General features: G+C 47.6%; 1 protein-coding gene across 1 annotated transcript in view; it reads right to left on the reverse strand.

Annotated features, from left to right (window-relative positions):
• Nucleotides 1–9,564, reverse strand: part of PRODH2 (proline dehydrogenase 2) — a 458,908-nt gene extending 449,344 nt beyond the window's left edge. The window contains exon 1 of the mRNA XM_086922192.1: nt 8,666–9,564. Coding sequence (XP_086778318.1) covers nt 8,666–8,929 — 264 coding nt within the window. The 5' untranslated portion in view covers nt 8,930–9,564. The remainder of the gene's footprint in view (nt 1–8,665) is intronic.
• Nucleotides 9,565–16,126: the final 6,562 nt, after the last annotated feature.

Here is a 16,126-nt window from a genome sequence, read left to right on the forward strand (position 1 = left end):
TTGCTAGTGAGTTGTAGTCAGGGTGTGCTAATCCCTTTAATCTACAACTACTAAGTTCAGTAGAACTTAAATATGCTAAGATTTTGATTTATATGTACCTAGGGTACTTTATGTGATCTTTCAATTTGATAAAAAGATTGCAATGGTAAAACAACAGCAAGCTCAAATCCGCACCGCTGCACACCAATGTGAGAAGTTGGCCTGATATATGATGTTTCCAATTCTGGAACCACCTTGTATCAGTCCAAACAATCCCTTATGGTGTCGGATTGTAAGTCAACCTTATAGACAAGCTATCCTAGTGGTAGCATGGACTAAGCAGCCTTAAAGGCTAAACTCAAGAGGTCGTGTTAAGCAAGCTGTTTTACCATTCACAATCCTGTAACCAAATGAAAGGACACCACACAAGTATATATTATAAAAATATATGTGTCTATTACTAAAATAATCCCCAGTACTCTTTATGAGCAAAGGGGCACAAGCGTTAAATCAAAAGCACAGTATAACATATGAAAGTTGCACAATTATGGATGAGGGCGGGTGGCCACTCAAACCATATATTAAGAAAGTGGTATAAGAGATACCAATCGAACAGTGGTTAGGCCTAGGGCCTAGGGAATCGCTGGGAGCAGTCAGGACAAGCAATGCTGAAGTCGGGAAAAGCCCGTGGGATTTGGGTGCAGCGCTTAAAGCACACGCATGCACCAATGCAAAGTCAGCGGGGTGTAAATGTTACACAGATAGAGTTTAAGGATACTTCCGCTGAACCTAGAAGGACAAAACTTTAGACACAGACCCTAGAGGTGTGTACCAGTGTGGGAACACCGGCGTTGCTGAGTTACCTCACCCACAGGAAGCGGGTGCATAGGGTTGAAGTGGCGTCGGGTTTCGTCACGCAGGCTGTTGGTGCTTGAAGCTGAAGATGTGAAGGAGAAGTGTCTGGTGTGATCCAAGGGTGGATCAGAGTTGTAGAGTACCTGAAAGCAGGGGGGACAGAGTCTGGGTCACTCAGCAGTGACCAGGGTGGAACCAGGACGGAACCAGGCAATGTCGGTGCAATCAGGTGGTTGTCGAGGAGCTTCTCTCCGCTGCCACATGGGCTCTGGGGCATCTGTGATGTCCAGGAGCAGGTCACGAGCTGTCCAATGCAGGCTCTCACGGTCGGCGCTGTCGGCTTCAAGATCGGAGCAAACAACACTTGGCAACAGCAAGCCACGCGGGATTGGAAGATTGCTTCTCACTCGGACCAGGAGGGTCAGATCGGGTGCTCCTTTTCAGAGGAGCGGGTGCAAGTCTGGAGCAATCAGAATCACAAGTCATATTTTGGTTTTCACTGGACCAGGGGCCACAAGCCAGCTGGCAAGTGACCTGGCCAATGCATTGAGCCAAAGAAAGCAGAAAGGCCCCACGCAGCACTCGTCGAGTGTAGAGGGGTGAGCTTCAGTGCAAAAGTGGCTAAGGGATGGGGCTTCTCAGACCCTGGTGTACAGCTTCGAGGGTCACTCATGGGCTGCATGGTCAGCATCTTGTGGTCTTTTCAAGATGGCGTGCCCCACGCTTCCGGTCGCCTCCACAGGTCTCAGCTCTGCAGGGACTGTGGATCGAGCTGTAAGAAGGCAGGCAAGCTTGATCTTGTTGATCTCTGTCGCTCGAGTTCCGGCAGGAAATGCAACAAAGCAGATGTTGAGGTGCTGGATGGTGGCTGTTTGCACAGGGTGGTCACTCCTTGACCACAAGGGAGATTCTTCAGTCTTCTACGTTGAGTAAGATGTCGAAGGGTCCAGAGTTTTGTTTCATCAGGATAATCTGAGTGCGTTGGCACTGCTCCCATTCTTATACCAATCTAGGGGTCTGGATTACCTGCTAGGTCCCCTCCTATGGGTGGGACCCAGGAAGGGGGTGGTTAAACCCCTTTCCCTTTGATCCAGACCGTGCTGGGACTGGGGCTGGTGTGCCCCAGAACTGGTTTGGCCGGATTATGCTAGGGGAAGCCTTGTGCTCCCCAGGCAGTGTCTGGTTTCTTTCAAACCTCCCTGCTACAATCCACTATCTCCTTTCTGGGGTGGTGTAACACCTCCCTGCGACAGGAAAGCCTTTGTCCAGGCCTCCTCTGCTGAGTTTCGGTCAGCAGCAGGAGGTCAGACTTGTGTCTGTGGCAGAAGCATCCATTTTGTGGATCTGAGGCTCTTTTATAAATCAACCGCGTTTCAGTAAAGTAACATGTCTTCTCCCTCTAGAGGGGTGGAACGCTATCCCCGTCGACAGGACTGTCGAGGGGATAGTATTCCAAATCGTATGACACCTTACACGACATGTTTTGATAAAGCCAAACCAAAGTTGCTATATAACCACGAGGATTATAATGCACTTAATAGTATATGGTTTGGCATTATCCCGGAACAGCTTAGGGAGTTGTTCCCGACAGCTGCAGACAGGCTCAGCTCATGCTAGAGCTCCATCTCACATTAAACCACGCACTCTGCCTTCAGGATTGATAAGGCCTTCCATAGAAGTGGCTCACAGGTTTATATGTGTCCAGATATAGGTTTAGATATAGGTATACTATATCTAAGCAAGGGGTGATTACACCCACTTGCCCCAGCTGAGTGATCAGCCAGTTGTGTCAATTTAAGAACCAGCCAGGGGTGGCAAAAGCTATGCTGCAGCCCCTGGTAGGCCTTGGTGGCACCTATGCCCTGAGCACCTATTGTGCATGGTACAGGGGCTGACAAGGAATCCATTTCCAATTGGGTTATGTACCTATAGTACATGTATGTGAATTTAGAGAGAGAACAGCAGGCTAGGGGTCTGATTAGCAGGCCCACAGCCTCAGTAAGTCGAAAACCAGTGAAGCAAAAAGCAAAAATTGGGGTGAGCATAGGATAGCAGACCCTACTCTCCTACACCTACCTTATACATCTTAATGAAGTAGGTCAAAATTTGTGGGGCCCATTAGGAATCACAGCCATCACAGCGACGGTGGCCTGCTGAGGTCAGCAGACCATCATGTCTGTAACTGTTTTTTAATAGAGCAATTGTTTCTCTATAAATGCAGCCCATTTTCCTTAATGTAAAACAGGATGCGTTTAAAAGAAAAAAATACATTTGCAGTTTCCTTAGGTCTTGCTGATCCAGCGCCCATGAGCTGTCAGCAAGACATTTAGTAAACTGGCTTTTGGAAGTGCTTCCAAAGCAGCAACCAGCTTACTCTCACACGCACAAGCATGCACAATCTCTTTCACTTTCGCGCACGCGAGCTCACAACTCCCGTTCTTAAAAGCGTCATCCACTCTTTTCCTTCATTTCCTCTGTGAGCGATCTCTTTCACTTGTGCGCGAGTTCATTCAGTAACCGTAGGGGTCTGTCCCCGTGAGTCATTCCTGCTTTAGGTGTTGCAAGGCGACAGAAGTGGGACTGGTGAACATCCTTGAATGATGCCTGACTCTTTCTCAGTCTAGCCGCCCTTGTGAATCCCTCGGCAGTCTGGCTCGGTGAATCTCAGTGCTAGCCTGCCGCCTTGTGAATCTCTGGCGTGTCAGTGTATGCCAGTGAATCCATGGATAGGCTTAGTTCAGTCAGTATCCGTAGGGGTCGATCCCGGTGAATCTTTCAGATTTTTCCAAGGAAAAAAAGCTGAATGATTTTGCCGGAGATTCACTAACGGGTCGATCCCTGTGAATGTGTACACGAGCCTTCTCCTGGGATAACTGAGTGACGTCTCGCCAGGGTCGGATTGGGACTAAAAATCGGCCCGGGCACACAAAAAAAATCGGCCCCCATTTGCATAATGCCTTTCCTCAAATCACTGCTTCAGCGTAATTGCATTAAAAAGGAGGAGGGGGGCTTAAAAAAATGCACACATTAGTTTACACTAGTGAAACACACCTGAAAACAAGTGAGGTCACTTCTACTGAGGCCCCCTGCCTAGCTCAGTATGTGCACACATTAATGGGCCGGCCAGCGAGACAAAGGGAATGATACCTCTGCCTGTTGCTAAACCGGGGGTGGGGGATCGGTGGTGTTGGTGGCGTGGGAGGGTGGTAATGAGCGCCCATCTGCCTGCAGAAAGGCCCCTCAGCCACCCACTGGCACGCTGGCTGTATTGCAAAAATAGAGACACCGCCCAAATCGGCCCCAGACTGCTCAAAAAAGCAGCCCACAGCAGGAACTCAGACACCGGCCCCTCGGGCATTGCCCGAATGCCCGCGTTTCCAATCCGAGGCTGCGTCTCGCTGAATCCCCACTCTGCCCAGTGAATAATCGATCCCACTGGAACAGGACTTTGCACCAGTCCTGGCAGTGAGGCCTCAGGAGTCTTTATCGTGTGGGCTTACGGATCCAGCAGACTGTTTTGCACAACTCCCCGTGCAAAAGTGCGACTGAATAAAGGTTTCAGGTTGTTGTGGCTCCACTTTCAGTTAATGGGATCTTTTTCATTCTAAAATGGCAATCTGATTATCGACCGCTTGTTCGGTCACCAGCAACGCACACTATAACTAATGCTCCACTCTAAGATATAATGGTAAAACTCCCATTGAACTAATGCATGGAGCTGTTTAGGTGTGGTGGGGAACCTCACAGCTCAACCGCACGTAAAGTTCCCCAAATGTGAACCACCAGCCATACCGCACCCCAATCCCCCAGAAAAATAATAATAACTAAAAACAATTGCTTCAATATTTTATGTTCTGCACAAAGAAAGCATTTAATGGAGCACGTCCATTATGTCATATTTTTCAACTTGCACATTAGACAAATGGTAAGAATGCATTCTAGGTTTTATTCACACCTACGTCGCCAGGGTTTTATAGACCAGCATCCTCTCTGAGGTCTATTTTTTTATTGATAATTCGTGGAGAATCATCGTCGACGCCCAATTTCTGCCCCGCCCTTTCCATGACAATCCCCTGGCGGCCTGCATTCTTCCAGTCAGCTCACAAGCTGTAACTCATAGCTTCAGGTTGCTGCCATCTCATTAATATTTTGGAAAACGTTAATATTGAGTGGCTGGAGGTGCCCATTCCCCATATGCTGCGCCACCCCCGCCATGCTGGCTGACTCCTTTCTCTTCATTATTAGCAATTAGCCTTTGGCTCCCCAAGCCGGGCCCTAGTATCCAATATACTCGCAAAGTAGTCAGTAATGTGTGCAAAGCGAAGCGTGCCTAATGGGAGATGAACACAGACACACAACTTAATGCAAAAAAAACAAATAATGAAGGAAGCGGCCAAGAACAGGCTATGCCTTCAGAACAGGGCCTCCGCAGCACGGATCTGTCCACAGGGGTTTGGTCGTCATGTGTGACTGGCTCTGGTGGCGAGTGACAGCGCACCTGTGTCCCGCCCTCTGGCTGCAGGAGACACATTCACCGATTGTCCCCTTTCAACCACACACACAACGACAACCACACACACAACCACACACACAACCACACACAACCAAACACAACCAAACACAACCAGACACACAACAACAACCACACACAACCACACACAACCACCCAACCACCCAACCACACACACAACCACAACCACACACAACCACCCAACCACACACACAACCACACCCACAACCACAACCACACATACAACCACACCCACAACCACACACACACCCACAACCACACACACCCACAACCACACACAACCACAAACACAACAACACACACACACAACCACACACACAACCACACATCCACACACACAACCCCACCCACAACTGCACCCACACCCAACCGCACCCACACTCAGACACAACCACACCCACACACATCCACACCCACACACAACTATTCACACAACCACACACACACACAACCACACACACACAACCACACACAAAATCAAACACACAGCCACACACAAACAACCACAACAAGCATTGGCATAGCCAAAAGGTCTCGCCTTTGGTACCTTATAAGTGTTTAGCCACTCAACAGTTGATGTGGTTTCACCAAGGATATTGTGCTGCATAACTAAATACTTAGAAGGTCCCAAAAGCGAGACCTATTGGCTATGCCAGTGCTTGTTAAGAGTAGACAGTGGTCTGCGGGACAACTATCTGCTCTTAAAAATTATTTGTTTTCCATTCTCAAAGGGGATGGGGTCTCCTGTGAACCTTTTTCAATTTGCGAATGGGTTACCCCCTCCTTCAAGGAGTTGGTAAAATATGAATATTTTGCACCCTAAACACGCCCCTTTCAAATACTGAATCACAAACACAAATTGTGATTTAGTAACGTGTTACTGAATCGCAATTTGTGTTTTGTAGATAAGTAAAAACATTTTTGCGGTCAGAAATAGCCCAATCAGCTTTTTCTTACCGCAAAAATGCTTCGTACATGTTGCCCACAGTGACTTAACAAATTCAAAGAATGCTATTAAATTATGATTTAGGTAGTGTGACTATACACCTTGCCCATGGGCGTGGGAATTATGCTACAGGGCAGGACCAAATTAACCAGGATTAACGACATTTTCAGCACATTTTCTGAAAGTATTTCTTCATTATTCTGTCATATTTATATGTTAAGACTGCATGGTCCAGGCAGCCTCGCACGAGTGTCTTATTTACAACCTGCAAAAACAGTCTGATCTGTTCCTCCAAACGTGGTAACCTTTTCTGCAAGATGAGAACGATGACAGACGTCTTACATCAGACGCCTCAGATCCCCTACCCCCAGCCCACCTCCAACCGTATGGATTAAACCGAGCTGCATTACTCCGTACAACTGCCTATCCCTACAGCACAAAACGTTTCTTCACTTTCTCCCCCCTCATTTTTCCATTGTCACACCTATACTAACAACCTCTCATACCCCCTTCTTCACCACTGTTCTAGCCTGCTCTGCTTTACTACATCCCACCCTTCCCATCCCCCCTCTTCGAGCCTATACCCCCTTCCCCTATCCTTTCCCCCATTCTCCCCCTCCCATCCTCTCCCCCTCACTTCCCATGGACCCCTTCTCCATCCTACTCTGTCCTCCCTCCCCCACCCCCTTATCCTAGCCCCCTCTCTTCCCCACACCTTATCCCACATCCCGCCGATACCTCCCTCCACTCCTCCCACAATCCCCTCCTTCCCTCCCCCCCGTCATGCAGACACACCGAATAATATGGACTCCCATTGCCTGCACCCTGAGGACAGCGGCTTTGACAGTCCACACCATCAACTTGGTCCTGCCATTACCTCCCTCCTCCCGTGCTTTTCATCGCAATCCCATTTACTTATACAATGACCTATGGAAATACCACCGATAGCAGTGTAAAATAGTCATCCAGACACAGTGAATATAAGTTAATAATATATTTTAACTAATGACATCATAATTTCATTTACACATTATTACAAGCAGAATCGGGGAAAACTCCCAACCCTTATTTTTTCTGCCTGTTCCACAACCCAACGTCATCCTCCGCCCTGTTCATACCCTAAGACACCCGACCCCAGTCGGTCTACCTGTTCATCAGCCCCATCGCAACCTACCATGACGGATTCTCTTATCCAGGGTGCGCATATCCCCCACACGCTATCATATGACTGAGCAAACACCATAGATAGGGCTCACAAGGTAACCGGCTCCTCATCAATGACGTGGGCCCATCACCTACAGGTCAACATCCAACTTTCTCGATCCCTGAAACTCTTTAGAATTTTACGTGGGCATTCCCCAGAGGTCTCTAGCCTTTATTCCCCACCCTGCCCCCCTCCATGATTATCATCTCAGCCTTCCCTCCCTCTCTACTCTCTTTGTTTATAGTATGTACCATCTCATCCTAATTACCATTGTATGACTTTGCCGTACCTGAATGTCAGATGATTATTATCCATGCTATTTACGCTTATGCCTTCTTTAATAAACAACTGCAACACAAAAACAGACTGCAATGGCAATGTTTTCACCCCTTAACTACCAGTATAGCACCCAAATACAGCAGTTAGAAGGGCTACTCTAATTATGCGGAAGAGGAGGGCCAAATTATGGGCAGGGTTACATAAAGTATACAGCAAGAAAAGGCAAAAATATGTGGCGTAATGCAGCACAATTTATAATACTATTGTCATTATTTTGCCATTTACACACCTGTTACCAGTGCCTGGGCATTGATTACACCTCATTAGTTTCAGTTTCACGCTCAAATATAGCAATAAGCATCAGAAAGGTGACCAATCAAGCTTTGCAGAGGGCCTTCCTCTATGCGGCAACACGTCACTAGGAGTCTTGAACTGTTAGAGCTATGAAACTATTTTTTTGTTATAATCTGCAAATTACAAGCACACGATGAATATTGAAGTAAAAATGGCAAATTCATAATTACACAGAAAACTCGGCAGTTGCAGAATTGCATATTGCTGGCGGCCCTGACTTTGCCAGAACATTAAATAAACAAATCGATTCAATGATTTTATACCTCCTATGAAAGGCAAGCAAGCTGTGACATGGTAACCGCTGAAATTCGTGTTGACAATATGAAACGAAGACCTATCAAATGTTTAGTAAAGCATTTTTTGAGGGGGGGGGGGGGTATGAGGATTTCTTGGAAGTTCACGTTCATTTTCCTACTTGTGGAATATTTCTACTCAAGGGCAGAGCTCATTTGTGAAATGTAGTTGTCCTTTTAAAGCTGTGAGTACAAGCTGCAATTCGGTCAGTATTCAGTCTCACCTTCTGGCAGTTGTTCACTAGGATGGGAAAGGAGCACAAGCGGAAGATGAGGAGACCTCTGGCGATCTCCCAGAAACTCTTCAGCCTGAACACCTCCCCGTCGTCGAACGAGATGTGTCGCGGTGCCGGTCCAGGGTCCTGTACTGTGGGAGATGCGACGTCCACAGCATGTTGGGAAGAGGCCGCTCTGAGGAACAGGCGTGCACGCACAGGGACAGAGACGCGAAGAAATGCTCTCGCAGCAGTAAATCCCCACAGCGGCATGACGGAAGAGGTCAAACACCACCCCACTAAGGTTTGCTCTTGTCCCCACTTCTCCCGCAGAAGTGACCACGCAGGGCCCTAGTTCAGTAATGAGATTTGCAGGTGGTGTCAGTGAATTTAGGTGAGGTGTGTGAAAAGTAGTGCCCGTTCCGACAGTGTAGGCTGGCTGAGAGCAAGTGTGTGTAAAATGTCACCAACACAGGCCTAGAGAAGAAGGCTGTACCGCCGGACCAGGCCCAGGCGTAGAGCAGTGACAGAGTGAGAGGTGAAGTGTGGAGCAGCACGCGAGAGTGTATAGGAAGGCAGCATACAATTGGTGAAGCTGTTCTTGGACAGGTGCAGGAACCATAAGCAAGAGTTGGACTGACAGAGGGAATTGCACCTTGTGAGAGAAAGTGGCAAGGATGTGCAGAAAGTTTTTTTTGCTTTTGCCCGACTGAAAAAGACAGTTGGGAAATGAAACGGAAAAGATTCAAAGAAGCAGTAAAATGTGGGACAGAAGCAAGGGAAAGCATGCACCCGAATGGCCTTTCTCTTCCCTAGGACACCTGTTGTTCCAACGCGGGACGAGGTGGACTTTGAAAACGCACAGACCCGAATACTGAGCCTGGCCGCTGGTTACCCAAAGATGTTAATATCCACAACTTATTAACTTGCAGTCGTGTTTGTGACTCGTGTTGGAGGACAGCACGATCATTTGGGGGCGGAGGAAAGGGGGCCGTGTAGGCACGTTTCAAGTGGGAACCAGCCAGATGGTACCACGCGAATTGGCCAAGGTCTACTTAACCCTTCCGTAGCCAAGGGGTAGAGAACAGACAAAAGGTAGAAACCCCTGCCAACATGCGTACATGCATACATATTCCACACCGACGTGGTGAGAAAATCAAACTGCAGGAAGTCTGAACTTCACAAGTGACGTTCCAAACATCCAAGCAGCACGAGGGACACGGACACCTATGGAACTAACACATGTCTATAATGGATGGATGTGAATATTGATTCTGTTGGCTGGGGATGTTTATCTTCATTGCTTGCCCAATTCGAGTGATATACTAGGACACGCTTGTACCGAGAGCCTGGGAACTGGATGTGCTGGTGCACAGATAAGACTAGCAGATTAAATTAGCTGCAAAGCATGGGCAGAGAGCCAGAAGACAGGAACACCTTCTTTACCTCTAAGGGGACAAAATTACTCTTAAGTGAATGAAAAGAGTTAGGTTCCTAAAACCATCAGAACCATACACAAGGCCTTTACTGAGTACCACATTCGAAGAGTTTTCTCAGCATCAGAAACCAGTCCAACCCTCATTACCAGATTACGTGAATAAATCCAAAACCAAAACTCATAGGTATAATCAAAGACCAACATAGGTCTAATTGCAAAACCATATTTAAAGCTTAACCCAGAACCCTGGCCCAGTGTCAAAAGTTTAATCCAGGCTTATCCTTAAAATCACCTCTAAACAGTGGGGCACTCTCCTCAGTAACTGTAAGAAAGTGCCCTCTTTTTGCATGGTTGCCTCCACTTTTTTGCTGAACTGATGATGTGCTTTGACTGAGTGTGCCCTTGGCTCCTGCCAATCAGGGACCCAGGGTCTATGTTCTTTCCCTAAAACTGCATTGAATACAAAACTGAATTGGCATCTCTGGCCACAGGTCAGCCTCTGGTAATTGGTACCACATGTACCCAGGGCATTGTGACCAGGGAAGAGCGCAGCACTTATTGTGCCACCCTTTGAGGCCCTGTACCTTTACACTCTCACATGGCCTTTGCAGGCTGCATGTTTTGGTGCAGAACAAAGTGAAGGGCTGACATGGCACACAACCCTGTGTGCCATGCCTACAACCCACTGCCCTGGCATAGATCAGCCACCTCTCTAGCTGGGTGCACTATACCAGTGGGGAGGGTACAGGTGCATGAGCCCTGTACCCCTACAGTGTCTAAGTCCATTCTTAGACATTGTAGGTGCAGTGCTAGAGTTAAGAGTATATAGGGATGTAATTACTGATGCCAGTGTGGGATTTAATAAAAAATCCACACAGAGGGCATCTTAGAGATTCCCCCTTAAAAATGACCTACCACTAGTGTCCATGCTGAGTGGCTGCTTTCAGCTGCCACCACCAGACATGTTTCTAGACCCCTGGGTCCAGAGCATGCTGCTCTAGGGGGTCTGAAACAATGCACATCCTGGGACAAGATGCCAAGTCACCTCCCCCAGGATGGGCAGGGTCCACGAAGGGGAAGCTTCAAAGGCTTCCCACCTTTGTGAGCTTCCCCAGGCCTTTTGCTGCTTCAGCAACTGGTCCCCACCGGTTCTGGCCCCCACTTTAGGTGGGAGAATTGGCGGGAAAACTAAGTGAGGAAGGGAGTTATGTTCACCTCTGCCAACTTCACTCTTCAAATGGGAGAGGCAAGGTGAAGCTCAACTCTCAGTCCCCGCCATCTTGCTGATGGGGGACCCAGCCAACCAGGGTGAGGCATATGTCTCCCTCCCACTGGAGGGTGGCATTATAGGGTGTGGACCCACCCCAGGGAACAGACCAAATGGTCCCAACCTTTTACCTACCTGTAACACCCCTAATTCTAGTATTTAGGGCACCACTGAACCTTGCTTCCTCAGACAAGAAAGCAGAAGAAGGACCGAACAGCTGTGCTGAGGCTAACAAGAGGAGGACGCCCACTGACTTGGCCCCAGCCCTACCGGCCTGTCCCCATTTCCAATGTGCATAAGCGAAACTGCGGTGTGTCTTGCAGCCAGCAGCCTCAAGAACCCTGAGGACCTGCCCTACCTTCAAAAGAAAAGACTCTGTCTCCTGTGAACACCGGATTTGTTCACCAACAGACACCAGGTCCGACAAAGTGCACGAGAATGCACCACTCTGCAGGCGACATCCACAGCCAGAGTTCGAGTGACCCAACACCAGGAGGAGGTTTCCCCGGTGATCCTGATCCAAAATCTGGTGACCCCTGACCTGCCGCTAGCCAACGCCTGTAGCCTCAAACCAGAAGGTCCCCCCAAACGCGAGCCGGAGCTGGTAAGAAGATCCAACCCTAAAAGGCACCCCTACACCTGACGCCTCACAGTCTTGCGTGGCCCAACTGATGGTGCCTAACAAACACCAACTTACCTCTCCAAGTGGTGGTTGCACCCAGAAAACCTTCGCCCCTGAGCCTGCAGCGTGTTTGGAAACCAAAGACTACCCATTGAAAGCTACAGGGCGCCCAACGACAAAACAGCACTCTGAACCTGGCCGCCCCAGTGCCACTGAGGGTGCACCTTTTGTGCTGGCTTGAACCTCCATTTGCCCTGAGCTTAAGTCCAGGAGCTTTGCACCCATATCCCAATGGCCAGCTAGTCAGCAGCCTCAACAGGAGGCCCCCTATCCCCTGTTGGATAACATTGGACCTCAGCACTCTGCACCCTGCCGCCTTAGTCCCACTGAGGGTGTAACAAGAATGCCTCCTTGACCCTGGAGGACCCCTGAATCTACCCCAGAATACCAACTTCCACAAAAGAATACTTACCTTAGAACCGATAACCCTACTTTCCTCCCTAGGATAACATTGACTGTTTTTCTGTGAAAAGTTTCTACGTGTGGAGTTGGAAAATTTTAAGAACCATTTAAAACTGTAATGAAATAACAAAACCGCTTTTACTTACCTGTTTACAGAAAATGTCCCAGTGCAGTATCCAGGTATACTGCACCGTGTAAGAAAAGTAATCTGTAGAGTAATCAAATTGACATTCTACTAAAAAGCCAAAACAACCTTGCTGAGGCATATCCGTAATGGTACATAAGGAGAATTACAGATTGGATGACCTGTTTGGCGCCTTGATGCCCTTGGGCTAAGTTGCGCGGTATAAGATTCCCTTCATTTATTCAATACAAAACATATGTACAGTACATCAAAAGCATTGCAATACTGGTAGCTCTACTGTAATCAAATCACAAGTGTATATACAATTGCAATTCAAACTATTTACAAATGGCATTACTACTGTACAGTATTCATTGCTTACCTGTGCCAGGCTTGCTTGGTTCTAGAAAATAAATTAACTAAAATAATATTTTTATACACAACCAATTGGTCTGAAGTTCAGTCTTTGAGTGTGTGATATTATTTGCTAATTGAGCGTGTACAATACATGCTTAGCACTACCCTCCTACTGCTTTACCACACTACCACAAATAGGGAGTAAGGTGCTTTCTATTTTTACCTATGCCTACCTTTGGAGTTCCACTGGACTCTGTGCATACTATGCCTCACTTTGGTATAGTATATACAGAGCCAGCTTTCTACAATAACCACAAGGCCTAAATATTAAAACATCCTAGGCCAACTCAAAGCACAGACCCAAAGTAGATTCTGCAGCAGAGGACCAATCTAAAAAACAGAACTTGAACTTAAACACAGCACCACAATTCAGGTCTATCCTCATTATCACATCCTACGAAGTCAAGTCTGTACCACACGACAAACCTCGTTGCAGCAGCCCAAATCAAACGGTAGTTCCTCATCACTGGCCAAACCTCACTAATGTTATAGCATTTTATATAAAATATCAACCTAACATAAATACAGTTCAAAATATGGCCATAATCTATTGCCAAGCCTGTCTTCTGTAGCTCAACCTATATGAAAACTTAATACGACAACTGAAGTCTAAGAAAAATGAAACCTGTAACCCATATCTAACATCAGTGTAAAAATCATTCTTAAATGTACTACCATAACACGCTTAACTTCAGTCCCACAAATCAGCACTAACATTGGAAACATAATTAGGGGGTTAACTAGGTATCCTCACCCAGTACCACTCCCTGTACCTCACAGAACCTGAAAGTTAAAGTCCACAAAATCACAAATAGATATGAACATTGACTTGTCCTGCTAACCCTATCGACACAGAACAATTAACCATAAGACTGGCTGCAACCAAGAATTTAGGTGAAAGTGATGAACTGTGGGTCAAGTGTAGGTTTCATGGGTGATTTGGTATCCACCTGACTAAAGCGATCAGAGTTAGAGACGCCTCTGACCAGGAGAACACCAGTGTGAGAAGTTGGCCTGATATATGATGTTTCCAATTCTAGAACCACCTTGTATCAGTCCAAACAATCCCTTATGGTGTCTGGTTGTAAGTCAACCTTATAGACAAGCTATCCTAGTGGTAGCATGAACTAAGCAGCCTTAAAGGCTAAACTCAAGAGGTCGTGTTAAGCAAGCTGTTTTACCAATCACACTCCTGTAATATCAAATGAAAGGACACCACACAAGTATATATTATAAAAATATATGTGTTTATTACTAAAATAATCCCCAGTACTCTTTATGAGCAAAGGGGCACAAGCGTTTAAACAAAAGCACAGTATAACATATGAAAGTTGCAAAATTATGGATGAGGGCGGGTGGCCACTCAAACCATATATTAAGAAAGTGGTATAAGAGATACCAATCGAACAGTGGTTAGGCCTAGGGCCTAGGGAATCGCTGAGAAGAGTCGGGACAAGCAATGCTGAAGTCGGGAAAAGCCCGCGGGATTCGGGTGCAGCGCTTAAAGCACACGCATGCACCAATGCAAAGTCAATGGTGCGTAAAAGTTATACAAATAGAGTTTAAGGATACTTCTGCTGAACCTAGAAGGACAAAACTTTAGACACAGACCATAGAGATGTGTACCAGTGTGGGAACACCGGCTTTGTTGAGTTACCTCACCCACAGGAAGCGGGTGCATAGGGTCGAAGTGGCGTCGGGTTTCGTCACACAGGTTGTTGGTGCTTGAAGCTGAAGATGCTGCAGGCGATGTGAAGGAGAAGTGTCCGGTGTGATCCAAGGGTGGATCAGAGTTGTAGAGTACCTGAAAGCAGAGGGGACAGAGTCTGGGTCACTCAGCAGTGACCAGGGTGGAACCAGGACGGAACCAGGCAATGTCGGGCGCAATCAGGTGGTTGTCAAGGAGCTTCTCTCCACTGCCACGTGGGCTCTGGGGCATCTTCGACGTCCGGGAGCGGGTCACGAGCTGTCCCTTGCAGGCTCTCACCGTCGGCGCTGTCGGCTTCAAGATCGGAGCACACAACACTTGGCAAGAGCAATCCACGCGGGATTGGAAGATTGCTTCTCACTCGGACCAAGAGGGTCAGAGAGGGTGCTCCTTTTCAGAGGAGCGGGTGCAAGTCTGGAGCAACCAGAATCCCAAGTCGTATTTTGGTTTTCGTTGGCACAGGGGCCACAAGCCAGCTGGCAAGTGACCGGGCCAATGCGTTGAGCCAAAGAAAGCAGAAGGGCCCCACACAGCACTCGTCGAGTGTAGAGGGGTGAGCTTCGGTGCAAAAGTGGCTCAGGGTTGGGGCTTCTCAAACCCCGGTGTACAGCTTCGAGGGTCACTCATGGGCTGCACAGTCAGCGTCTCGTGGTCCTTTCAAGATGGCGTGCCCCACGCTTCCGGTCGCCTCCATGGGTCTCAGCTCTGCAGGGACTGTGGATCGGGCTGTAAGAAGGCAGGCAAGCTTGATCTCATCGATCTCTGTCGCTCGAGTTCCAGCGGGAACTGCAACAAAGCAGACGTCGAGGTGCTGGATGGTGCCTGTTTGCACAGGGTGGTCACTCCTTGACCACAAGGGAGATTCTTCAGTCTTCTACGTCGAGTAGGATGTCGAAGGGTCCAGAGTTTCGTTTTGTGAGAAGTTGGTCTGATATATGATGTTTCCAATTCTGGAACAACCTTGAATCAGTCCAAACAATCCCTTATGGGTCTGGTTGTAAGTCAACCTTATAGACAAGCTATCTTAATATTAGCATAGACTAAGCAGCCTTAAAGGCTAAACTCAAGAGGTCGTGTTAAGCGAGCTGTTTTACCAATCACAATCCTGTAATATCAAATGAAAGGACACCACACAAGTATATATTATTAAAATATATGTGTTTCTTTCTAAAATAATCCCCAGTACTCTTTATGAGCAAAGGAGCACAAGCGTTAAATCAAAAGCACAGTATAACATACAAAGTTGCACAATTATGGATGAGGGCGGGTGGCCACTCAAACTATATATTAGGAAAGTGGTATAAGAGATACCAATCAAACAGTGGTTAGGCCTAGGGCCTAGGGAATCGCTAGGAGCAGTCGGGACAAGCAAAGCTGAAGTCGGGAAAAGCACGCGGGATTCGGGTGCAGCGCTTAAAACACACGCATGCAC

Source organism: Lissotriton vulgaris, chromosome 5 (assembly GCF_964263255.1).
Source record: "Lissotriton vulgaris chromosome 5, aLisVul1.2, whole genome shotgun sequence".
NCBI lineage: Eukaryota > Metazoa > Chordata > Amphibia > Caudata > Salamandridae > Lissotriton > Lissotriton vulgaris.